General features: G+C 40.5%; 1 protein-coding gene across 2 annotated transcripts in view; it reads right to left on the bottom strand.

The window, feature by feature from the left end:
• Positions 1 to 27,088, bottom strand: part of SARDH (sarcosine dehydrogenase) — a 142,140-nt gene that overhangs the window by 20,735 nt on the left and 94,317 nt on the right. For both annotated transcript variants that reach the window (XM_089677045.1, XM_089677046.1), the window contains 2 exons: positions 4,328 to 4,490; positions 2,172 to 2,340 (listed from right to left, as the gene is read on the bottom strand). In XM_089677045.1, coding sequence (XP_089533171.1) covers positions 2,172 to 2,340; positions 4,328 to 4,490 — 332 coding nt within the window. The remainder of the gene's footprint in view (positions 1 to 2,171; positions 2,341 to 4,327; positions 4,491 to 27,088) is intronic.

Genomic DNA, 27,088 nt, shown 5'->3' with positions numbered 1-27,088 from the left:
ACAATTGCGCGGTCATACAACATTGTACTCAAACTAAAATTTTATAATTTTCTTCACACAACTAGAGCTTTCTTTTGGTGGTATTTAATCACCACTGGGGTTTTTATTTTTTGCTAAATTAACAAAAAAGTTTTGAAAAAAAAACATGTTTTTCTTTGTTTCTGTTATAAAAGTTTGCAAATAAATAATTGTTCTTCATAAATTTAGGCCAAGATGTATTCTGCTACATGTCTTTGGTGAAAATAACCCAAATTAGGATGTATTTTTTAGTTTTTAGGAGAGTTATAGAGTTCACAAACTATGGTATAGATCTGAAAATTGATCAATCCTGAAGTACTGACAGCCAATCTAATTTCTTGAGGTCCAAGAATGTCAGAAAAGTACAGATATCCTCCAAATGACCCCTTTTTGCAAAGTAGACAGTCCGACGTACTTCATAAGAGGCATGGCAAGTTTTAGAAGTTGTATTTTTTTTGTCAGAATTTTTTGCAAAATGCAAAAATTAAAAATATTATTTTCACTATTTTTTTTTACATACTGTCACCAGTGCAGTACAGCATCATCATATAACTGGCATGGCGGTGATCAGGGACACTGACTGGTGACAGTATAAAAAAAAAAAAAATTTACATTTTTTAAAAAAATTTTTTATTATTTTTAATTTTTTATTACTTTTTTTAAGATTTTTTTTTCATAGTTCACTATGACTAAAGTAGTACAATGTTACCATAGTAACATTGTACTACTTTGGGGAAGGGATCAGTTTTGTTTTTTTTTACACAATTTGCTTATAGCAAAGAATTACTTTGCTATAAGCAAGCATTTACCTGAATGACATCGATTCATTCAGGGCTTTTTTTTTTTGTGCTTAGCTGTGATTTGGCCACAGCTAATCACATGACACAGCTGGGCTGTGATTGCTCCAGCTTGTGTATGTGATTGCTGTGACCATTCACAGCTAGGCACAGTAGTATACAATGGATGGCATGAATGAAGCCATCCATTGTATACAACTGTCATGAGACCTGCTGTGATTGGTCACAGCAGGTCACATGGTACCGGCAACGGGGCCGGTACTCGGATCTGTCATCGGCCGTGTCCGAGGTACAGGGCCGGTGACAGATTGCGTCGCTGCGCGGCTCTGCAGGGGCGCAAACTGCGCATGCCTGGGAGGGCGCCATATGGCGTCCACCCGGAACGCTGAAGGATTTTGCCGGCTGCCATCTGACCATAGGCCGGGAGGGAAATGGTTAAACTCAATGGTTTGGAGCAGAAAAAAAAAACACTCTGGTTTGCATTTTTTCTAAGTAGTGGGCTGTTAAGGAGCAGGCGGCAGCTGCATCCTTAACAACCAATGACTCGTCAACTTATCCGATCATTCAGCCCAGCAAGCCAGGAAAGAGAGGCGGACAACGCCCTGGCTCCAGAGCCATATCAGGCCACATGCCCTCAACACAGGAGGGTGCTTTCAGTCATATATTTATATATGTAATATATATACTGCATATATATATATATATATATATAAAATTTTGGCATTGGGTTCCTTTCAAAATCCATACCAGGCCTAAGCGTCTGGTATGGATTTTGGGAGGGACGCCACAACATTTTTTTGTTTAACTTTTTGGTGTGGGGTTCCCGTTAAAATCTGTACTAGACTCAAATGGCCTGGTAAAGATTGGGGAGAGGTTCCTCATGCAGTTTTTTTGTTTACATTTTTTAATGGCGGTATTCTTTTTTTTACATTCATCAGTTGTTATCAGTTGTTAAAGACGTGGACTCCCACTCCTTAATAACCTGTTATTCACTGCTAAACACCAGCACTGAAAATCGCTAATATTGAGCGTTTTCTTATCTAGCATTTTTCTGTCATTTTTTTAAGCTCCTAGTGTGCATGAAGCCTATGAGATTAATCTCAGGGAAAAGTGACATTTTAGCTTTGAGTCATCACCTCTTAGCTCCTCAAGGGCAAAGTCTCTGGAATTCCCACCTCCTTTCCTGTGCAGCACCTGGCATAAGATGGTCTCATTCCCCTTTTCATTCATCTCACACTATGTTGGAAAAGGCTCAGACAGACAGACAGCAGAGTCATAAAAAGATGGGAAGAAATATCAGCTTCAGATGTTGACCCTTAATCTTAGACTTTACTTTGACCAAAATTAATTACTCACTCATTAATAGTGAAGCCCACCAGACGCTTGGTCACGCCTTTAGATTTCTGTTCCTCCAAAGCATCTCTTCCCAAGAATGGGGTGCTGGATTTCAGTTTGCAGGTAAAACCAAGCCCTGCCTCCAGGGGAGTGTCATCTGGGCGCAGGTCTGCATGCCAGTGACGGTAGCCTACAATATGACATAAGTACTAAATATAATTTTAGTTTTTAATTATATATATTGGATAATGAATATATAGTATATTTATAATACATTGGTATGTATTGCTATTTGTATGATATACTAAAATGTAAATATATTAGATTTGTGTTATAGATTTGTTATGCATACCCTGTTTTCTCTGTTCCCCTTTATCACAATTCTACAGTACCTTTCTGGCCCTGCCCAATAATACAGAATGTGTATTGAATGAAGTTGTGGCCATAGAATCACCGCCAGTTGTGCACAATGCACATGCCAGCTGCCTCCAAAGAGAAAATACCTTCCAGGGAAATTTAAGATTTGTGTTTTTTTGTGTCTTACCTCTCCCACATTACAGACAGAATGATGAAAGCAGATTTCCAATTGGCTTCTCCAGATTACTGCATTTAAACTGTATGTGTAGCCATGATGTATTTTTTGCTGCGTGTGTCCCATTAGGGGAATCCTTTTCATTTTCTGCCTCAGAGAAGCAACAGGAGGTTAGAGGAACTATCCCAAAGTAAGGGAAATTTTTTCTCTTGGACAGTTGTCACCAGAACAGGTTTCTATATTGGAAGATGTTCCCTCACCTCATGTTCCAGGGCCAACTATAACATTTTGGATTTTCATTCATTGACATTTGTGGCAACAGCAGTCACCACTACAAAAAGAGGGGTGAATCTCCCCAATAATGAAAAATAAAAATTTAACGAGACTTTAACCCTTGTCTACTCTATGCAAAACTAAAAAAAAATAAAAAAAATTGCCTATAGATACACTAATTTTTAGGCTTGATATGCTGCCAAGACATAGAATCAAACTTCAAAAATGTCCAGTGGAGATCTGTTTAATATAAAATAACCATCTTTAGTATTCAGAAATGGAGACCATGTTCATTCTAATTCAAAGACGGCAGAAGGGAATATTGCAGAAATTAGCGGCGTCAATTTCAACGAACATCATTTAAGATTTCCCATGCTGAAAGCGGCACTTGTTAATTCACATCTGCCGCTAATAGGAGGTGTCACCAAGCTCCCCGGCACATACCAGAAGTCACTGGTATCGCATTAGACGGAGACTCTGCCGAGGGAATCTCATTAAATCAGAACGTCTGTTCAACGATGAACAAATGTATCCCGTGTGATCTGACGTTTAGACCAAAGCAGTTTTCCTTTGAGGAATGGTATGGATTCTTCCAGTTAACATGTCAAAGTGAAGACAGAAAAATGTTCTGACAAAGAGGATTGCTGTAAGATGAGCCAATTTGTCTCAATTTACAAAAGTCAATATCATTTCATGACTAATGAGAAGTCAAACTTCAATTCACTTAAAAAGACTCATAAATGAGTGAATTTGGATCTCTGCTCCAAATTCCAGTGCTAACAATTTCTTTTTGTATTTTGTAGCACCTGCTTAGTGTCACTTTAGAGAATGGAAGCAATTCTCAGTATTTGTTCTCAGTATATGAATGTTGCACAGTACCACTTCTATTTATGCTGGATGTAATCCTCAGGATATCGACCTATTCTGTTTGTATGGATACTGCACAGTGCTACTTCTCTTGTCGTATATGCTGGGTGTAATCCTCATGGTCAGTTATTATTGTTTATTGGTGTACACTGCACATTACCACTTCCCTTGTTCTGTACACTGGGTATCATTCTGAGTTTTTGTTCTTTTTATGTATGTATAGGCACTGCACATTACCACCTCTCTTTTTGTGTATGCTGGATGTAATGTTCAGTGTGTGTACTTATTTTGTATGTATAAATGCTGCATAGCTGCGCTTCTGTTATTCTGTAAACTGGGTGTAATTCGCACTATATGTTCTTATTCTGTATATACCTGTATGGCAGGACTTATCTTATCCTATATGCTAGGTGTAATCAATGTATTATGATAGCCCATACTGTGTGTACACAGACCAAGGTGTACAGATTATATTCGTGCATTTTCCTTCCAAGTAGGGTGTTACCTTTCTCAATGCTGAGGGAATCGATGGCTCTGTATCCAGCATTGACAATGCCATGCTTGGCACCAGCAGCCATGACTGACCGGTAAACAGGTACACAGGCTTCTCTAGGCATATGGAGCTCCCAACCCATCTCCCCCACGAAGGACAGTCGGATGGCACGAATCTGGGATAACAAAAAAAAATTAGTTGGAATTCAAAATGTTCTTCGAATGTTTTGAAATATAATTAATGAAAATTGTGCTCCTGCATTTAAAGGACTAGAACAACCAACAGCCAATCAGATCACCAGAACAATCACATTTTTAACCACTGTAGTACCTAATCTGGTCATTTAAATTGACTGCAGTAATATATGGTCTGTACAAAAATTGCAGAATATTGTAAATGACTTAGTAGTGGTATACCTAGCGTATCTGGTTTTTAACTCCTTGCTATATGTCAAATTATTTTCAGTAATATTCATAAAAATAAACAAACACCAATAATGGCAAGAAAAGAAAAAAAAAAACAGATAGTGAAAATGTTATTTGTCGAAACATTGAATACACAATATAAATGCAGTGCACCTTGCAAAATGTGGGGATAATAGCACAGTGCATTGATATTGACAGGCCTGGGATTAATTTATACTAATATTGTCTTCTAAAAAAAACAGCCCTGACTTTACAATGCATAGGCAAAAAAAGGCAATCCTGACAATACATGTGGGAAACAAAGGGGCAATTGTGACAGTGCTTGGGCAATAATGGTGCAATCAAGACAATACACAGGAAACAAAAGGGCAATCCTGACAATATGTGCAACAATTAGCCAATCATGACAGTACACCAGCAACAAATGCACAGGTGAGATAACATTCAGACAATGATAATAAGACAACAGTAACAATATCTTAAGTCTAATCAGTAGGAAGAAACCATATGGTCAGTAAAATAATGTTCCTTACATTGGTGATCAGTGGAAATAATTTCCTGACATCAGCGGTCCATAGGAAAAATGCCCCTTACATTTGTAATGGAGTCGTCCCCTTTATATTTGGTGGTAGTAAGAATAATGCTGCATTATTTCCACTGGCTACCAACATAAGGGGAATATTTTCTCCTACTGACCACCTATGTAAGGGACATTCTTCCTCCAACTGACCACATATGTAAGGGACATTCTTCCTCCAACTGAGCGCCAATGTAAGGGACATTCTTCCTCCTAATAACCGCCAATATAAGCATATTCTTCTACCCACTGATAACTGTTGTGAGGGACATTCTTCCTCCCACTGATCATCAATGTAAGGACAATTCAAAATCTGACTACCAATGTAATGTACAGTCTTCTTTCCACTCGCCCTAAGGGGCATTTTTCCTCCAACTGACCATCAATGTAAACAGCATTCTTTTTCCCACTGACCACCAATATAAAAAGGACATTCTTCCTCCCACTGACTACCTATGTAAAGGGTATTCTTCCTCTCACTAACCACTAGTATAAAGGACATTCATTCTTCCACTGGCCACTCATGTACAGACCTTCTTCATCCCCCTGCCCACCAATGTAAAGGTATTCTATCTCCCACTGACCAACAATGTAAGCAGCAGCACTGTAATGTGTCAGTACTTCCTTCCAGTGGCCACCAATGTAAAAGGCATTCTTTCCCCCAATGGCCACCGATGTAATAGGCATTCTTTCTCCCAGTAACCACCAATGTAAGGGGCACTCTTCTTCCCATGAAACATCAATATAATGGACATTTGTCCTCCCACTTTCCACCAGTGTAAGATTAATTTTTCTTTAATTTACCACCAATGTAAAACAAACCCATAATCCCACTGACCACCAATATAAGGTGCATTCTTCTTCCCACTACCACCAACATAAGAGAAATTTCTTGCATTTGATATCAGTGGGTGAATGTAAAAGGCACAAAAAAAAATAATTTGTGTCAATAGTATGACTCACCTGTGAATAACAAAGCCACTGCACTGCCAGCACTTGGCTCTGCCAAGTGACATCAAGGACCGAACTATGCAGGCACCACTGTGTGGGATAACATTTTGTCCAGCTCTGCTTGCATTATCACGGCACCCTGCAGCTGGATGAACCAGTGACAGTGCATACTCACTGTCCTACTTAAGGTACACCACTAAGGTGTATAATAATAAAAAAACATGTGACTTAGGTGAGAACATTAGAATATACGCTCCTCTGGTGTAGAGACAGCTGTAAATACTTTTGTGTACAGCACTGTGGGATATGTCAGAGTATTATAAATGTACAATAACAAAAAAGTGTGTGACTGCGGTGGGGACATTAGAATGTAGGCTCCTCTGGTGCAAACTAAAATAAATGGCTCAGCGCTCTCCACAGAACTGCAGAATATGTCAATGCTATATTAATGTATAACAGGGCATGACTGTGGGGTGCCACTAGAGTGTACGCTCTTGTAGTGTAGAGTCTTACGTGAATTGCTCAGTGTCCTTTGTACAGCCCTGAGGAATATATCAGAGCTATATAAACGTGTAATAATAATAATTATACTGCGTGACTATGGTTGGAACATTAAAGTGTAAGCTATTTTTAACCAAAACAGCAGCCTCATTTGTGTACATTTCCTTTTATAGAAGCTACAAATTATGCCAAAGGAGCCTTTGCAAAGTGTGGCCTTTCTCTAGTATATGAAAGTAGCAGGAATGGTTTATAAATTTTTAGGAACCCTGCTGTAAGCTGGAGTATCCCTAGTCTAAATTGAGTGGGAATCTGAACTGTAAGCCTGAGCTCTAATTGGTATTGCATACCTCCCAACTGTTTGAGATGGGAACGAGGGTCACCTATTAGCAAAAGTATGTAGACATAGGACATACACCCTTCCATGTCCCCTCAAAGGACAATTATATAAAAAAAATGATTAGGTAAACCCACAGGTGCTTTTTTTTTTTACCACTACTATTACCTTTTACTGGCTTTTGAAATTTACAGATGCAGAATTTTAGAAATTAGATGAAAGATGGAAAACATTTTTGAAAGATAAAAAGTGCCTTTTTTTGTACAACTATAGAGATCAGACCAAAATGAGAGACAAATGAGGAGGAATGATGGACAGAGGGATTTTGTTCCAAATCAGGGACAGTCCCTTGAAATCAGGGACAGTTGGGATCTATGGTATTGTTTCTGTATTTATTGGGCTTCCTCCAAGTTCAGAGTATTGTTTATTTCTGCCTGAGACAGTGGGTAACTATGCAATGAGTAACAATATTGAGTTATGGCTATTTATTCTCTCTGGCAGCCCACCACTGATGCATGGGGAAGTTATAAATATTTAGGGTGACCTTAGAGAGGATTTCGGCCTTCCAGGCTTTAAATGGGGAGGAAATTTTTAAGGAAGTCTTTTGCCTCCCATGTCCACTGCCTGGGTAGGGTGTTGCTGAGGAAAAGGCCTCAGCCTGGGCCTTATAAAGCAGAATATGGCCTGTGTCTTGGGGCCTGAAGGATTTTGCTGTCATGTTGGGAGGAACCTTCCAGAGGGAAAAGAGCAGTAGGATGGCTGCATATATGGAGCACCTTATAAGGATTCTTCTGTGCTAAACAGTATCCTGGAGAGCTTGGTGGCAGATGCTACCAGTTGACATTTTAAAAGCTCTTACTGCTCACCCTATGAGGTACCTGTGCTGTCTGGTTGCACCTAAAAGGGCCAGCTACCTATTTTGCTACAAGAGAAGTCCATAGCTATATTGCCAATTTTGCATATTATCATTACTTTAGAGACACATTAGTGATCCAGACTTGCACAAAAGGCCTCTCAGAATAGAAACAAAAGAAGAAAATATTAGTCACTAAGTTAATGTATAACTAGCATGGGAGGTGTGTAATGGGAAGGGGCAATATGGACTGAAACAACTAGGTCAGTTTGCTATGTGGAATGAAGCTAAAAGGGGATTCCATGCCAGTCATGGAACCAATCAAAGTAGTATTTGTGTGATGCAAAATAACAAAAACAGCTAATACATTTGAGGATAACTGTAGTTGGAAACAGTAGGTAGAACACCTGCTAATCCTCCTTCCATTGGGGCCATGAGCATTGACAGTTAGGTAAAAGTACCATGCTTTTATCTGTTAAAGGCACCGACTTCCACTATTTTTTTTAACCTGCATGGATACTACTCCTTGCAACACTGAATAACTTGATTTGACACACTAAAGTCTTTCCCATTTGAAGATGGCTGCTTTGTTTTTGGAAAAGACTCTAAAAGCATAGAAAGAGTTAAAAAAATAAAATCTGTCCACAGAATGGGATTGCACTAAGATATCTCCTCCATCAAATCCCAGCTCTCAGTCCAGCACTTGGTGTTTACCTAAGGGAAGGCCTGAAGCAAAAGCGCTTAAATCCTTTTTTATCCTGGCACTAATGTGGAGCCGTATGCCACTCTCCTCTCATATGCATCCTCCCACCTGCACCATAAGCCAGCTCCAGAGGAATGTGCACTTACTGGCCAGAAAAACAGAAACCTTTTCTTTGTGCACCATTTTTCCCCTAGTAACAGCTGCCACACATCATGTCTGTGACTTCACAAAAAGCAAGCCAGCACTTCTCATCAGTTGGCTTGCTTTTTAGGGAAAGGTAGTTAAATAATTGCGCAGATATTTATTTATTGATTTAGGAACCTTTCACACAAATGTTTCAATCCATTTTTCAGGTGGACCCGATTGGGACCTACATTCTCCTCTCTGGAGCAGTGGGTGTAAACGGACACATGCCTATATCCAATCCAAATGAGAATCTGTTCCCCTCCGTCTGGCCAGATTGAATTGGATCACAGTCGAGTGTAAACCTGTCATCTGCCTGTTCAGCGGGGACCAGCAACTAGATTCCCCTGCTTAGCAAGTGGATCGCAGGCTGAGTCTGCCCCATGTGAAAAAAGGTCCCAGGGTTGAAGGCACCTTGTGCTGGGAAAAATATAAAACTTGCCAATGGTGACTTCCTTCCCATAATTCCAATTCCAATCATTTCTATACAAATAGTGCAGTGCTAAACAACTACTAACTAGACAGTGCAGAAAGCATATACCCCTATATACAATATCCACATACAAATATCACAAAAATAAACATAAATCATAGTATGCAGAAAAAAAAAACCCTCCTGAACCTCGTCTGAGGGATCATAAATCAGTGCAAAGGAGTGTGTGCATCCCTATCCAGGGATGAAAATATAGTGAAATGTGAACCACAATTAAGGAAATCACAATAACTTCAATACACATAACCAACCCCCCCACATATATTCAATTGAAAGTCCACAAAACTTTTGTGCTCCAAATGGTCATCACACACATGCAGGTGATATTCTTGTGACCGTGATCATAGGTGTCAATCCTCCAATAGCCAAATTGCCCCCTCACCTTCTTACAAAGACCCTACAGGGCCAGCACGCTTTGTGGATTACCCTTCGATCCTCACAGGTGGTACTCTTCCTGGGTTAATACCCCACTTGTGGTCATCAATAGTGACACTCTTTCCTCTCCTTGCAACTCTCCTCCAGCCACTGACACCAGCAATATTAAGTTTCCTCCATGCAGGGCCCCAGTGATGAAACAAAGAACATCCACCATAGTATAATACTGTTTAATAAACTGAAGCCAGACAAACACAATAAAATGCCCATTCACATATATGTAGATGGAAAAACGCCTTCACACCACACTATGTATGTATTACATGAGTGTAGGGTGCACCAAGATGGCGTCACCACGTACCGGAAGTTCCTCCCCGCGTACCTACGCGTTACGTCACGCTAAATCATGTGACTTCTTCATGGTATATCCTGAAGAAGTCAGAAGTAGCGTGACGTAACGCGTAGGTACGCGGGGAGGAACTTTCGGTACGTGGTGACGTCACATCCGGCGTCACAAGAATATCACTTGCATGTGTGTGCATGTGTGTGATGACCATTTGGAGCACAAAATTTTTGTGGACTTTCAATTGAATATACGTGGGGGGGGGGTTGTTTATGTGTATTGAAGTTATTGTGATTTCCTTAAGTGTCGTTCACATTTCACTATTTTTTCATCCCTGGATAGGGATGCACACACTCCTTTGCACTGATTTATGATCCCTCAGATGAGGATCAGGAGGGGTTTTTTTTCTGCATACTATGATTTATGTTTATTTATTTTTGTGATATTTGTATGTGGATATTGTATATAGGGGTATATGCTTTCTGCGCTGTTTAGTTAGTAGTTGTTTAGCGCTGCACTATTCGTATAGATTGTTTTGACTTTTACCTTGAGGGTGAGGTTCTCAGTGCCAGCAGCTTAGAGGTAGGGATTGCCCATATCAGGGCAGGAGGAGTTTTCCAGATATAATTCCAATAATTTGTTGTCTCTACTTTCTGTTCTTTAAGTCACTGACCTGAACAAACATTCAGAAAGTGAATTCTCCATTCTGGTTGTTGCACCTTAAATTTGTTCTGAAATGTTAAAGACCAATTCCTGTAAAAACGGTTTTATGAAAGTGGAATTTTAGTCAGATAATTACGTTCTGCTAGATAACTTCAGGATGGCCCCCTTTGCAGGTATAGCTATGTAAAAAATTAAACATAAGTGTCTATTCGGTTTAAAATCCAGTAATACACTGTCTCACCCTGCTCAGCACATGCTCAGTTGCTCTCTCTTTTAATCACTGTGCTAAAAATGTAGAGGCCAATCTGCTGACAGCCTAAAGATTTACTGCTGCTCAGGGGCTCTGGGTTTCAAAATGGCAGTGTCTGGCAAAAACAAACAGTGCAACGCTGAAGGAAATTTTGGTAGCACAAATATTAACCACTTGCCCTCCAGAGGATTTTCTCCCCTTCCTGACCAGGCCATTTTTTGCATTACAGTGCTGTGTTACTTTGACAATTGCGTGGTCATGCGACGCTGCACCCAAATTAAATTTACGTCCTTTTTTTTTTCCACAAATAGACTTATAGCAGGACTGTGGCGGACATTCTGACACTGGGGGGGAACTGACTTGGTGTCACTGACATCCCCAGTGACACCAATACAGTGATCAGTGCTAATAAAAAGCACTGACACTGTACTAATGGCACTGGGCAGGAAGGGGTTAACATCTGGAGCACTCAAGGGGTTAACTGTGTGCTGTTTGTGTTTTATTATGAGGCTTTGTCTGTGCTTTCCATTGTAAGCACACTGCTTTGTATGGCTAGAGCTGACAGGGGAGAGAACTGTATTGTTTGCATACAGTTCTCTCCCCATCGGTAATACTCGGTGATCACTGAGTGCCGGAAGTAATCACCAGCTGAGACCCAGTGATTGACAGCCAAGGCCACGAATGGCGGCGCGGGTAGGGCGCATGCCCCCTACAAGGAAATGTAATGTCACGTACATATACGTGATTTTGCTCAACCCTGCCGCCATGTAGCAGTATTTCTGCTATACGGCGTCAGGAAAGCGGTTAATGTGGAATGTATGTTCCTTGCTAAAGAACTTTATTTTTTTTATCAAGTTGTTACGGGTAATGTTCCGCTTTAAGTTAAGGTGGAACTAAACCCACCAATTAAATGGAACTAAACCCACAAATTTTAACCGATTCCCAAAACTGTTGCTTTCAAGGCATGCAGTGAATGAGAGTGGGGAAGAGTAAGAAGCTTCAAATATCCACACACTGTGATTTTTCCCTCTTCATTTTCTGAGACTCAGCACCTGGATGGAAATTTATTGAAAATCTCCATTATGGGGACAGCAATAATACATCTTTTGGATGGAGTTTACAGATATCAGCAAGCCACACTATCTCCTCCACACTAATCCACCCAAAGCTGTCTCCTACATCACATCCTTCTGTGTTTCGATGTTTTTTTCCCCTCTTCAGCCATTTGTTTTTTAACTTCCGTTCTACACTACTTGCCTTATCTAATAGAGGCGAAAAGAAGAATGAATGCTACACCCTTCTCTATATATAGGCCCCCAAAGCATGCCTCAACACAAATTTCGTATGAGGCTGCGATCACCTTTAGAGTGACTCATAATCGCTGCGTTCACAGGAACACGCTGAAGACCTGCAGTTAAATTAGCTCAGATTATTATAGTGGGATGTCCTTGTCATGCAGGTAGGAACATTGTGACAGCTCAGTAGGAACGCTACCTGGGGGGAATATAATGAGCCTTGCCACATATAAAAACAGAATTCCCTTCGTCAAGCGGCTTGTTGCCTGACCGTATATGAAGCACTCCGGGTATTGACTGTCTATCTGTCCTCAATCCGCCAGTTGAAAGTCTGTCAGTGCAAAGTGAAATGCAAGCTGTTCTGTATTTCCTTTACAAAGACTCAGGGCTTTATCACAATGTGAGCCCCAAGACTGCTCACCTGTCAGTTCTAATTACCAGGAGAATTCTCAGACTGACAGCCAAAGGACTCGCAGGAGTTGCAATAATATGAACTTAAAGGCAATCTATGGTCTTTTTTTTAACATGTGTTTCAAAACATGATCAGATGCAGAGTCAATAGTCATATCAATGTGTGGTAATGAGTAAGTCTAGCCAACAAGTGAAACCATAAGATGTTAAAACTATCCAGCAACCTCTGCAATGGTGCGAAAGTTCACTCTATTTGCATTAAAACCTAAAATTGGGCAAGTATAACAGGCACATTATTTCATGCAGTTATACATTCATTTAAAAATGTACACATTTTAAATATAGCTAGTATACACCGATCAGCCACAACTCTATGATCACCCACCTACTGTAATATTGAGTAGGTTCCCCTTTTGCCACCAAAACAGCCCCACCCTATCGAGGCATAGACACCACTAGACCACTGGAGGTATGCTATGGTATCTGGTACCAAGCCACCAGTGGCAGATCCTTTAGGTCCTGTAAGTTCGAGGTGGGTCCTCTTTTGATCAAACTTATTTTGTCAACACCTCACAGTCATTGTGTCAAGGATGAAATTGGAGAAATCCTAGCAAATGTGCCAATGCCCAATGTAATAATTTACGCAAAAATGGGTGCATAGGCAACGGGGCACATAGTGGCGCATCCGCGTGCGTGATGGTGCATCAGCACACACAAAGCGTGATAATTGCTGGCATCCAGTGGCCTTTTTAAGGACTGCAGCTCTCAATAATTGCTGGATTATCATCATACTTCTGTTCCTGTTTTCCTGTGCGAGTTACTCTGCTTGATTACCTGTTAACAGCTTGCTCCTGCTTCTCTCCTGGCTCTGACCTCGCCTTGCTACATGGATCTGCTGCTGTCTACTATTGATTAATGCCCCTGGCTTACTCCGGACTACACTTCTGCCCCGTTCATGATTGATTTCTTGTGTTTAACCCCCAACCCTGGCTTCTGACTATGCTTCCTGCTCTGCCTATCTGTCAAGATCCGCCAATCTTCCAGAGAGTCATCTGCTCAGGCCTGGACTGGGACAAAAAATATGCCCAGGCATTTTAGACTGAGCAGCCAATCTTTCCACGGACTGGGGGGGGTCAGGCCTGCAGTTGGTGACAGTATATTCACGGAGTTGGTCCTTCATGCTGTAACGTAAAGGGGCACTATGATATAAAGGGGACTGCACTGTAAAGGGGCACTGTATTGATTAGTACCCCTAGCAATCACAGCCTTCCATCACAGCACCCTTTGCAGTCATGCCCCCCTTTTCTCTCTAATCAGAGTGCCCCCTTTTACTCTGTGCTTTCCACTGCACAATCCTACCTTTAGCAGGACACAGGCAGGATTCAGCCTGTGTGTCATCTCCAGGGTTTCCCTCCCTGACGACGATGTCATCCAATCAGCAAAGGAGGTGGCGGGAGGAGCTGCAGATCTGGATCATATTTACAGTATATTTTGACCAAAGAACAGCAAAGAGACATCCCCATATATTCAGCAAATAGATGGCCCAATCCAGCAAAGGGACATCCCCATATATTCAAAGACATGGCCCAATCCAGCAAAGAGACATCTCCATATATTCAGCAAAGAGACATACCAATCAAACAAAGATAAATCCCCATTCACCAAAAGAGACATCCCCATATAGCAAAGAGACAGCCCAATCCAGCAAAGAGACATCCCAAACCAGCAAAGAGACATTCCAATGCAGCAAAAAGACAGCCCAATCCAGGAAAGAGACATCCCAAACCAACAAAGAGACAGCTCCACCCAGCAAAGAGTCAGCCCAATCCAGCAAAGAGACATCCCAAACCAGCAAAGAGACAGCTCCATCCGGCAAAGAGACATTCCAATGCAGCAAAGAGACATTCCAATGCAGCAAAAAGACAGCCCAATCCAGGAAAGAGACATCCCAAACCAGCAAAGAGACAGCCCAATCCAGCAAAAAGACATCCCAATGCAGTAAAGAGACATCTCCATATAGCAGAGAAACAGCCCAATCCAGCAAAGAGACAGCATCATATAGGAAAGAGACATCCCAATCCAGCAAAGAGAAAGCCTCATATAGCAAAGAGACAGCCCCATATAGCAAAGAGATGGCCAAATCCAGCAGAGACAGCTCCATATAGCAAAGAGACAGCCCCATTCAGCAAAGAGACATCACAATCCGGCAAGAGACAGCTCCATATAGCAAAGAGCTGCCCCAATCCAGCAAAGAGACATTCCAATGCAGCAAAGAGACATTTTCATATAGCAAAGAGACAGCCCAATCCAGCAAAGAGACAGCCTCCTCTAGCAAAAAGACAGACCAATCCAGCAAAGGGACATCTCCATATAGCAAAGAGACAGCTTCATGTAGAAAATAGACATCTCAATGTAGAAAAGAGACAGCCCAATCCAGCAATGAGAAAGCCTCATATAGCAAAATGACAGTGCCAAATAGCAAAGTGACAGCCCCATATAGCAAAGAGACAGCCCAATCCAGCAAAGAGACAGCTCCATATTGCAAAGAGACGGCTCAATCCACCCCCACACCCACAGCTGCAGAGCGGGACTGTTTGGCTGTAACACACACTGGATGGGTGCACTCACCTTCCTCCACTGTGCATCTGTCACTGTGGGGTTTATTTACTAAAGCTGGAGAGTCCAAAATCAGACTCCCTTCTGCATAGAAACAAATCAGCTTCTAACCTCAGCTTGTTCAATGAAGCTTTGGCAATGAAACCTGGAAGCTGATTGGTTTCTATGCAGAAGGGAGTCTGATTTTGCACTCTCCAGCTTTAGTAAATAAACCCCTCTGTGTCAACCGGTGTTAGAAGGAAGCTCACCATTGAAGCTGTAGGTGCTTCCTGTGTGTCACTGACTGTAGCGTTTTATCCCACACCTTGTAGCTTGCTGGCGCCAGCCCTGCTATAGATATTAGAGATGAGCGAATTATTCAAAAATTCGATTCGGCTGATTCGCCGAATTTCAGGAAGAAATTCGATTCGATGCGAATTAATTCGCTACGAAGTTAACTTATAAAAAGGGTTTCTAGGCTTCAGAGAGCCTTTAAATTAGTGCAGAACACTGTACCTTTAATTTAAATGCCCTTGGAGATGAGGAAGGAGAAGGAGAAGGATGAGAAGAAGGAGAAGGATGAGAAGGAGAAGGATGAGAAGAAGGAGAAGGAGAAGGATGAGAAGAAGGAGAAGGATGAGAAGGAGAAGGAGAAGGATGAGAAGAAGGAGAAGGATGAGAAGATGGAGAAGGAGAAGGATAAGAAGAAGGAGAAGGAGAAGGATGAGAAGAAGGAGAAGGAGAAGGATGAGAAGAAGGAGAAGGATGAGAAGAAGGAGAAGGAGAAGGATGAGAAGAAGGAGAAGGATGAGAAGAAGGAGAAGGATGAAAAGAAGGATGAGAAGAAGGATGAGAAGAAGGAGAAGGATGAGAAGAAGGACAGTTCTGTGACAGTTTCTGTCTATTTCTGACAGTTCTGTGACATTCACTCCATACAGCGGTTTCAACCGCTGTATGGAGTGAATGTCACAGAACTGTCAGAAATAGGCTATTTCTGACAGTTCTGGGACATTCACTCCATACAGCGGTTGAAACATTGTATCCATTTATGGAAACAAATAGATACAAAGTTTCAACTGCTGTATGGAGTGAATGTCCCAGAACTGTCAGAAATAGCGGAGCTCTGCAGATACACTTAGAGGAGCTCTGCAGATACACTTTTTGCCGGCTTGGAATTATTCTTATTTTCATCCTACTTCTTCTTCTTCTTCTTCTTCTTCATCCTCATCCTCTTCTTCTTCTTCTGAGGATGAGGATGAGGATGAAGAAGAAGTAGGATGAAAATAAGATTAATTCCAAGCCGGCAAAAAGTGTATCTGCAGAGCTCCTCTAAGTGTATCTGCAGAGCTCCTCTAAGTGTATCTGCAGAATAGAGGAGCTCTGCAGATACACTTTTTGCCGGCTTGGAATTATTCTTATTTTCATCCTACTTCTTCTTCTTCTTCTTCATCCTCATCCTCTTCTTCTTCTTCTGAGGATGAGGATGAAGAAGAAGAAGAAGTAGGATGAAAATAAGATTAATTCCAAGCCGGCAAAAAGTGTATCTGCAGAGCTCCTCTAAGTGTATCTGCAGAGCTCCTCTAAGTGTATCTGCAGAATAGAGGAGCTCTGCAGATACACTTTTTGCCGGCTTGGAATTATTCTTATTTTCATCCTACTTCTTCTTCTTCATCCTCAGAAGAAGAAGAAGAGGATGAGGATGAAGAGGAAGAAGAAGAAGAAGTAGGATGAAAATAAGAATAATTCCAAGCCGGCAAAAAGTGTATCTGCAGAGCTCCTCTATTCTGCAGATACACTTAGAGGAGCTCTGCAGATACACTTTTTGCCGGCTTGGAATTATTCTTATTTTCATCATACTTCTTCTTCTTCTTCTTCATCCTCATCCTCTTCTTCTTCTTCTGAGGATGAGGATGAGGATGAAGAAGAAGAAGAAGAAGTAGGATGAAAATAAGATTAATTCCAATCCGGCAAAAAGTGTATCTGCAGAGCTCCTCTAAGTGTATCTGCAGAGCTCCTCTAAGTGTATCTGCAGAATAGAGGAGCTCTGCAGATACACTTTTTGCCGGCTTGGAATTCTTCTTATTTTCATCCTACTTCTTCTTCTTCTTCTTCATCCTCATCCTCATCCTCTTCTTCTTCTTCTGAGGATGAGGATGAAGAAGAAGAAGAAGAAGTAGGATGAAAATAAGAATTCCAAACCGGCAAAAAGTGTATGTGCAGAGTTCCTCTATTTCTGACAGTTCTCTGACAGCTTCTTCACATGTACAGCGGTTGAAACATCTGTATCCTAAATGGAAACTAATAGATACAATGTTTCAACCGCTGTACATGTGAAGGAACTGTCAGAGAAATGTCAGAAATAGCGGAGCTCTCTGCAGGGACACTTTTGCCGGCTGATCGGGAAAAATCCGATTCGCGCACCCGAAGTAGGCAAATATTCGGATTCGACGCGAATCGAATTTTTCCTGAAATTCGTATCGAATTCCGGTTCGCCTGGTTCGATTCGCTCATCTCTAATAGATATGGCCACGTAGTGGGAGGTGAGCGGTGGCCGCGGTCTGTGTTGGTCCTGTTCAGACCACGGTCGCCGCTTACCTCCCGCTGTGTGGCCCAGTCATCTACAGGCCTCTCTTCTTAGAACACGTGGCCTACACCCACTGGGCAAATGCCAGGTGTGCCCTATGGCCAGTCCGGGCCTGCATCTGCTGTGTCCTCTCTGCTCTCGGGCGTCTTCTCATCTGGAACCACCAGGCAACTGCACCTCTGGGAACCCATGCTTCTTTGGACACTGCACCTTCTGTCACCACCTTCAAGGGGGAACCCTCTCATCATTTCAGTCTCCAGTCAGGTATGTGACACATTATTGTGCTCCTCAAACCGTTCTTGAACTATTTTTGCAGTGTGACAGGGTACATTATCCTGCTGAAAGAGGCCACTGCCAACAGGGAATACCACTTCCCTGAAGGAGTATACTTGGTTAGCAACAATATTTAGGTAGGTGATACGTGTCAAATAACATCCACATGAATGGTAGGACCCAAGGTTTCCTAGGAAAACATGGCCCAAAGCATAACACTTCCTCCACCGGCTTCTTCCCATACTGTATCCCGGTGCCATCTCTTCCCCTGGTAAGCGACGCACATGTACCTGAAATTCAATTAATTTATGATTTGATACAATATTCTTTCAACTTATTTCATGTTTTTAATTCAGGCAGTTTAATCACCTAAAAATCTATATTTGTTGTAAAAGGCACATACTAGCTGAAGGCTGAAATTAATTTGTCAGAAGTGCCTGCTATATAAGCCGGTGGCCAGTTAGCAGAGGTAGTTTGGCGAGCTTACAAAGCTCCTCATCGGTGGTGCCAGTGGTGTGGTGCTTTTTTTATTGGTTCAGTAAGCGAGCCAAAAGGTGGAAAAGTGTCACAGAGGCTGCTAAATTGCACCTTCTTTATACCATCAAGCCAAACAGAATGTTCACTTTATATATCTTCTGGCAGGTAAAGCAGTTCGAATGCATGTGCCTGAGCTGCATATTTAGCAGTTTGGATAGGGTAAGAGCAACATAATAGCCAGGAAAATGACATTGTTTTCAATGAGCCCAGTTCACACCAAAGCACTCCATTGGGTTAAAAAGGGTCATGCTTGATTAAACTGCAGCACACTGTGTTACACTGTGTTGTAATGTGCTATAAGGACAAATACAGAATAAAAGATTTTGGCTCCTGCTGAGAAAAAAAAAATAGACAGTGTTGCCTAAGCGAGAGAGTCTACAGGCCTTTTTCTGTCATTGTGTAAGTTAAAAGTGAGAAAGCATCCGATAAATAGCATGGTGTCGAAGGCCAGACGGATGCTAAGAGATTTGTTAAGTCGCTTCATTATCGATTCCTCTGTGGTTTTTGCTGGTCTGCTGATTAATGGAACATGGGAGCAGTTCCCAGAGGCCCAGTGATGCGTAACGTAGCTTTAATCAGGGAGATTTACGGATAATAGTTGGGAACTCTGTCATCTTCCCCAGGAGATGGCGTTCATGCAGCAGGTCCCACTGTCTTATAAACGGGGAATTTTAACAGTGAGATTTGTCATATTTTGGGCCAATTAGATTCCCCCGGATGCATAATATCAATAAAAGCTGTGCAGGCTTGAAATTGGATGTAAAAACGCAGAAGAATTAGCCAGAAAATTAGACAGGTAACACATAAAAAGAAGATTGATGTTCTTCTTTAACGTCTACTTTATAAAACAGACACAGGGAACTGCAGCTGAGAAAGAGGAGCTACTCTTGAGGCAGCCATGGCAGCCTCTGTTTAATGTACAATATTTTATTTCTGATGCATCTGCGCCTTGTTGTGCGTGCCCCTCGTGGGACGTGGCTGATCAACTCTGGAAACCATTATTTTCCAAGTCTAAGTTCTTTCTTTGGATTCTGCACAGTCTCAAACCCGACTTTCAAAGCATTCCTAAATTTTGAGTGCTGACTAAAAAAACCTTTCACCCACTCTCAATAAATGAAACATCATACCGTCAGAGGTGCAGATAGGTGGGAGCATAGGCAGGAGTTTACATTTGTCACAGCTCAGCTATATACAGTACATTGTAATATATACATATAATATGTTCTGCTCTATATGCGGTACACCTTTCCTAAAAGAAATACAGTACTGTGCAAAAGTTTTAGGCAGGTGTGAAGAAATGCTATAAAGTACGAATGCATTAAAATTTTTATATTTTTTAATTGTTTATTTTTATCAATTTACAATATGCAAAGTGAGTGAACACAAGAAAAATCCAAATCAAATCAGTGTTTGGTGTGACTACCTTTTGGCTTCAAACTAGCATCAAATCAATTCACCAAGTTCTGTAGAAGACGTACAAAGAAATGTTTAGGACCATAGACGCAGTGGTCGGGCAAGGAAACTTAATGCAGCAAATAGAAGGCACATCATGCTCCCTTCCCTTTGACCTCAGAAGATGTCCAGCAGTGCCATCAGCACTGAACTGGCAGAAACCAGTGGGACCCAGGTACACCCATCTACTGTCCGGAGAAGTCTGCCCAGAAGTGGTCTTCATGGAAGAATTGCTGCCAAAAAGCCATACCTCTGACGTGGAAATAAAGCTAAGGGACTTAGCTATGCATGAAACATAGGAACTGGGGTGCAGAAAAATGGTAGCAGGTGCTCTAGACTGGCGAGTCAAAATATGAAATATTTGGCTGTAGCGGGAGGCAGTTTGTTCGGTGAAGGGCTGGACAGCAGTACAATAATGAGTGCCTGTAGGCAACAACGAAGCATGGTGGAGGTTCCTTGCAAGTCTGAGGCTGCATTTCTGCAAATGGAGTCAGATATTTGGTCATCTTCAGCGTAAATCAAGGATTCAAGGAAGTGATGGTTTGACCCCCACAGAGCTCGGATCTCAACATCATGCAGTCTGTCTGGGATTATATGAAGAGACAGAAGGGTCTGAGGCAGCTTACATCCACAAGAGATCTGTGGTTAGTTCTCCAACATGTTTAGAACAACCTACCTGCCATAAACTGCGTGCAAGTGTACCTAGAAGAATTGATGTTATTTTGAAGGCAAAGAGTGGTCACACCAAATATTGATTTGATCTAGATTTCTCTTCTGTCTATTCACTTTGCATTTTGTTAACTGATCAAACTAAAACTATTAATACTTCTATTTCTGAAAGTATTCTTAGATTTCAGCATTTTCACAACTGCCTACAACGTTTCCACAGTACTGTATGTAAGCTGTGCATGCTGACTTTCTTCTGAAAATGCTAGTTGCTTAGTTGTTGTGATGATACTTTGGAGTCACTGATCCAGAACAAGTATGCAGTTCAGAAAGTCAGTATCTGCATATTTGTTCTGAGTCAGTGACCCAAGTCTTAAGCCAGGAAATGACAGCCAGGCAAATAGCATTTATAGAAAAAGAAGTCAGCAATGCGTTCCTCAATGTTGTTTTCAAGAAATGAAGGGGGAGTGGTGGGCCCACTTTTATCACAGAGCACACAGCACATACTATATGTACTGTAAGATACACAACACAAAGCACATGCACAGCATAGATATCACAGAGTAAACAACACACAGAGCATGGATATAGAGTACACACACACATCATACAGAACACACAACACACTGTCAGTGTTGGATTACCAAATAGGCAGAGTAGGCACTAGCCTTGATTTGATCTTGGAAGAAAATCACAATGAAGCTTTATTAAATTATTTACTCAAAGAAAGGAAAACCTACAGATAAAACTTAATGTAATGTACACAACCTACAGTACATAAACCATAGATGCCATGTTCACATTAAAGTTGGTCTCTTAAAAGCACATCTTCTTTCAGCTGTCAGTCTGTAAAAAATTTGGTGCAACCTAAGTATGTGTAATGTGCAGCAGTGATGGTGGATGTGCACACCACTTAGTTCAATGTTATCTCACTAGAGAACCCACATGAGAAACCTCCAGAGACCTGTGAGGAGGGCCCCAAGGTGTGCACACAGAGTAAACACATCACAGAGTGCACAACAAACAGTTTACTCAGCACATAGCTCACAAAGTATACACCATATACAGAGCAAAATGCACACAGCATAGGGTACAGAAATGCACAGGCAATCAAATACCACTGAAAGAAAGCTAAATTTTTTGGGAAAAAAAGAATGTAAATTTCATTTGGGTACAGCGTTGCATGGCCGCGCAATTGTCAGTTAAAGTAACGCAGCACCTTATCGCAAAAAATGGCCTGGTCATCTAGGAGGGGTAAATCCTCAGGAGGGATAGTGGTTAAAATGAACACAGATTTACCTTATTTACCAACATTCACTTTTCTAAGTAAATAACCTCTAACTCCCTAGTAAATCCAAGAGAAATCCAAGAGAATAAAGAGCAAACAACACACGCACAGAGCAGACATCATACAGGGACCACATACCATGCACAGCACAGAGCACATTATATAGTGCACATAGCTTGCAAGTGTCCCAGATTTGGAGGAACTGTCCCTCTTTTGGAACCAAGTTCCTCTGTATTCCTTTCCTCCTCGGTTGTCCTTTTTTGCATAGACCTCCATAAATGTATTATTTACTTGCTAAAAGTGTTATATTACACAAATATAAGAAAAAAAGGAATGCCAATAAACTTATGTGCAATCACCTTACCATAAATAATCCCTGTCTCACCCAATGTATAAGATGTGGATTTTTAAACCAAATAACATATGAAAAGAAATTAGCAGCTGACCAGGGCAGACCTGCCATAAAGTGGTATATTACAAATCCCATGCGGAGTAATGGTCACTAAATTAGTGAAAGCAAATAGTATTTATTTAGATCAAATAGATCATGAAAAAGGTTGACATTATATCATGGTGAACAGTATACAATCATAAAAATAAAATAAAAAAATAAAAACAAACAAAAAAATGTTCTGCGTTTTCCACTTAGCTGCATGTGTAATTAATGAGCCAGATAAGATAAGCAAAGACTACTTCTGTATTCATCAATGGAAAGTCCCTGTAGAAAATCCAGGTGTGAGTACTTCTTCTATGTATCAGAATCTGTATCCTTTTCAATTCCTCTAATGAGGTAGTGAATGCTTGTTTAAAAAAATTACTGGAAAGTGAATAGATGAATGAACAATGAATACATGAAGTCCCTGAAATGGCTATATCACTGTCATGAACCTCCTGCTTCAATAATAACTTGAACAACCAATTAGCTTTCAAAATAGCATCTTATTACCTTTTTAATAGATGATCAACATCATATGGGTGAATAGCTGTGGATTCATAAAGTATGGCCATAGCCAGTCGGCCGATATACAAAACATTACAGTGGTTTGGCTTCTAGGATGAACAAAAATTAGTTAATCACATGATAAACAGGAACATCAAAATGATGAGTGATATTAGTGTATTATTATCATAATTGAAACCAAGATGTTTCCATAGATGCATTTATTTGCATAGGTATGCATTCTGAGGTTGAAAAGAGATATAGTCTCCTTTAAATAAATTAAAAAAAAATTGGTTGTATATGATGGGAGAGTCTCAATTGTGCATGCACAATTGAGACTCTCCCATCATATACAACCAATTTATTTATTGTTTCATATTTAAAGGAGACTATATCTCTTTTCAACCTCAGAATGCATGCCTATGCATATAAATACATCTTGGTTTCAATTATGGTAATAATACACTCCTATACTCATTTTGATGTTCCTGTTTATCGTGTGATTAACTAATTTCTGTTCATCCTAGAAGCCAAACCACTGTAATGTTTTGTATATCGGCCGACTGGCTATGGCCATACTTTATGAATCCACAGCTATTCACCCATATGATCTTGATCATCTATTAAAAAAGTAATAAGATGCTATTTTGAAAGCTAATTAGTTGTTATTCAAGTAATTATTGAAGCAGGAGGTTCATGACAGTGATATAGCCATTTCAGGAACTTCATGTATTCATTGTTCATTCATCTATTTACTTTCCAGGAGTTTTATTAAACAAGCATTCACTACCTCATTAGAGTAATTGAAAAGGATACAGATTCTGATACATAGAAGAAGTACTCACACCTGGATTTTCTACAGGGACTTTCCATTGATGAATACAGAAGTAGTCTTTGCTTATCTTATATTACACAAAACCTGTGTCAACTTTGATTTTATTGAATTTGTTAATTTTAAAATGTAGTATAATGGAAAATTAGTGGTAAAAAAAAGCACCTGCAGGTTCAACTCATCATTTCAGTATATTGATTCTTTGGGGTTCACACAACTGTGGACTGGGCAGAGATGTGTACTTTACCTACATATTCTTGCTAAAATGTTACCCCTTTTTCTGCTCTCAGAAAAATTGGTGGTATGAGAACAAAGCAATATAAAATTTTGGTTTCCATATTTTAATAACATGGCAACATTTAGTCCTCATAAATATGGCTCCCATATAGTTAACAAAATGCAAATGCATTGACACAGGCAGTGCAGCTCGGGATCAAGCCCGCAGCTGTGCCACCATAGGAAGTGGCTTCCTATGGTGGCACACTGAGAAGAGGAGGACCCTAGAAAAGGAGGATCAGGGCTGCTCTGTGCAAAACCTTTACATAGAGCACGTAAGTATGTTTTTAAAAATTACATTTTAAAATCACTTTAAAACGGAGTTCCAATGAAGATTTAAACAAATAAAAACTGTAGCTGCTGACTTTTAAAAGACAGCCACTCACCTGTCCCTCGATCCCGCTGTATCCTCCCCACAGCCAGGTTCACCAGCTGTCCTGTGTACCTGCCACCGGCATCTTTACTGTGGGCTTTACACTTGGGTACCCACTGCGCATGCACGAGTAGCACTGCGCTTTCTGAATGGTCCTGTAGTCTTCTGGGACCTGCCACGTGTCCCAGAAGACTACGGGGAGAGAGGACAACTTCAGTTTGCCTAGGTGATCACAGCAGAAGTGGGAACGGGTACTAGTCAATTTCAGTACACACTCTCCCCCCCCCCCCCCTGCTCCTGAAAGGTGACAATTCTTAACAGGGATTGGGGGACCAGTCCTTAAAGCGGATCTTACCCTTTTGGGTGGAGCTCCGCTTTAAGAAGAAGGGGCAATATGACACTGTGGCTTTTTCATACTCACATTCTGTGGTAGCATTATTCCTAGAGCCTATATATTGTTGTATAAAATACCAAAATGTAATATAATGTAGCTTACCAATTTTTAGAGGGGATGGCTGCATTTGTTTATTTGTTTAAGGCTAAGTATATTTTCTTCAAGCACAGAAAAATAATTTTATCTTGCAAGAATTCTAGTGTCTTTGTCACCCCTGTGACTGATCTGCAATATCAAACAATCTTACCCATTTTCCCAGCTACCTTCTGTGAACTCAAAACAATGCCTCCCTATGTAATGGATATGAGAAGTGAAGGAGGAATTATTATTCCAATGCAGCTTAGTCACAACCATGACTCCCTCTGTAGATATATTGGAGTTAAAGAGCAGAGACACACACACCTCTCAAAACAAAAACATTTAAGCAGTATTAAACCCCAAAAATGACATGTATTAGAATACTGTAAACCAATTCTTAGATGTGAAGGCAGAACAAGTTTTCTTTTTTAGGTTTTTTTTCTCTAACCTGGTGATTGGGCCAGTAAATCTGGTGTTTTTTTATCAGCAGTAGTGGTGTGAACCTCGTGCGCTCCCAAGTGTTTAAACTAAATGAAAATATATATAAATCCCAGGGGAAGCTGCTAACATTAAATCATATACCAGTGATTGTGATAAATAAATACAATAAAAAATGTAGCACTACACCCAAAAGATATATGCACACTTAAATAGTAAAAATAATATAAAGAAAAAATGTGAAATCACAAAATCTCATAAAAAAAATATATATATAAATGTGACAGTGATATCAATTAATATTAATTAGTGCCCATACATCATAAAATCCACACAATAAAATAAATAGCTCAAAACATGTGAAAAAACATTTCCATATATATATGTATATATCACGCATACATATATATATAAAATTATAATCACACGTGCCTCTTGTGAAGTGAAATGACCATTAAAATGGTACAAACAACAGTGCTCTCAAAGTCCAATAAATGTTGCTGGTGACCGAAGAAAAAAACAGTGCTTCCAATAACTACTGTTAGTGACCATAGGCAAAACTCGTGCAGATCTCTGAGTGCATATAAATCTGACAATCTGACCACCATCTGGATAAGCCTCTCACCTCATCCCTTCGACCCTTGTGGATCAAAGAGCAGTTGTGGATCCCCCTCACGGATCCTCCAAGAAAACTATCACTCCAAAGGTTGCTCTCTCAGAAATAAATATTCCCACTCTGGCTCTTCTCCAGGAAAGTATTGCAGCATCAATCTCTCAAATGAGACAAAATGAATCCTCCCATAGTGCAGTATATTTTATTTGTAACATAGGGACAGATAACATTAAGCTTTTTCACTTACGTAGCAGCCAGTCCAAAACCTCATGCTTTCGGATGAGGGTATGTATGTATGGGTGTACAGCTGAATACACAGGTGTACCAAGATGGCCGCCACGCCGGAAATACGTCACCACGTCAAGCCGACGCGTTGCGTCACAATGTCATGTGACTTCCTCAGAGCCCTGAGGCAGCTACGTAAGTGAAAAAGCTTAATGTTATCTGTCCCTATGTTACAAATAAAATATACTGCACTATGGGAGGATTCATTTTGTCTCATTTGAGAGATTGATGCTGCAATACTTTCCTGGAGAAGAGCCAGAGTGGGAATATTTATTTCTGAGAGAGCAACCTTTGGAGTGATAGTTATCTTGGAGTATCCGTGAGGGGGATCCACAACTGCTCTTTGATCCGCAAGGGTCGAAGGGATGAGGTGAGAGGCTTATCCAGATGGTGGTCGGATTGTCAGATTTATATGCACTCAGAGATCTGCACGAGTTTTGCCTATGGTCACTAACAGTAGTTATTGGAAGCACTGTTTTTTTCTTCGGTCACCAGCAACATTTATTGGACTTTGAGAGCACTGTTGTTTGTACCATTTTAATGGTCATTTCACTTCACAAGAGGCACGTGTGATTATAATTATATATATATGTATGAGTGATATATACATATATATATGGAAATGTTTTTTCACATGTTTTGAGCTATTTATTTTATTGTGTGGATTTTATGATTTATGGGCACTAATTAATATTAATTGATATCACTGTCACATTTATATACTATATATATTTTTTATGAGATTTTGTGATTTCACATTTTTTCTTTATATTATTTTTACTATTTAAGTGT

Source organism: Staurois parvus, unplaced genomic scaffold (assembly GCF_062004578.1).
Source record: "Staurois parvus isolate SC_StPar_1 unplaced genomic scaffold, SC_StPar_1.0 ptg000176l, whole genome shotgun sequence".
Taxonomy (NCBI): Eukaryota; Metazoa; Chordata; class Amphibia; order Anura; family Ranidae; genus Staurois; species Staurois parvus.
The sequence above is the reverse complement of the archived record's forward strand: the minus strand, read 5'-3'. Positions and strand labels throughout refer to the sequence as shown.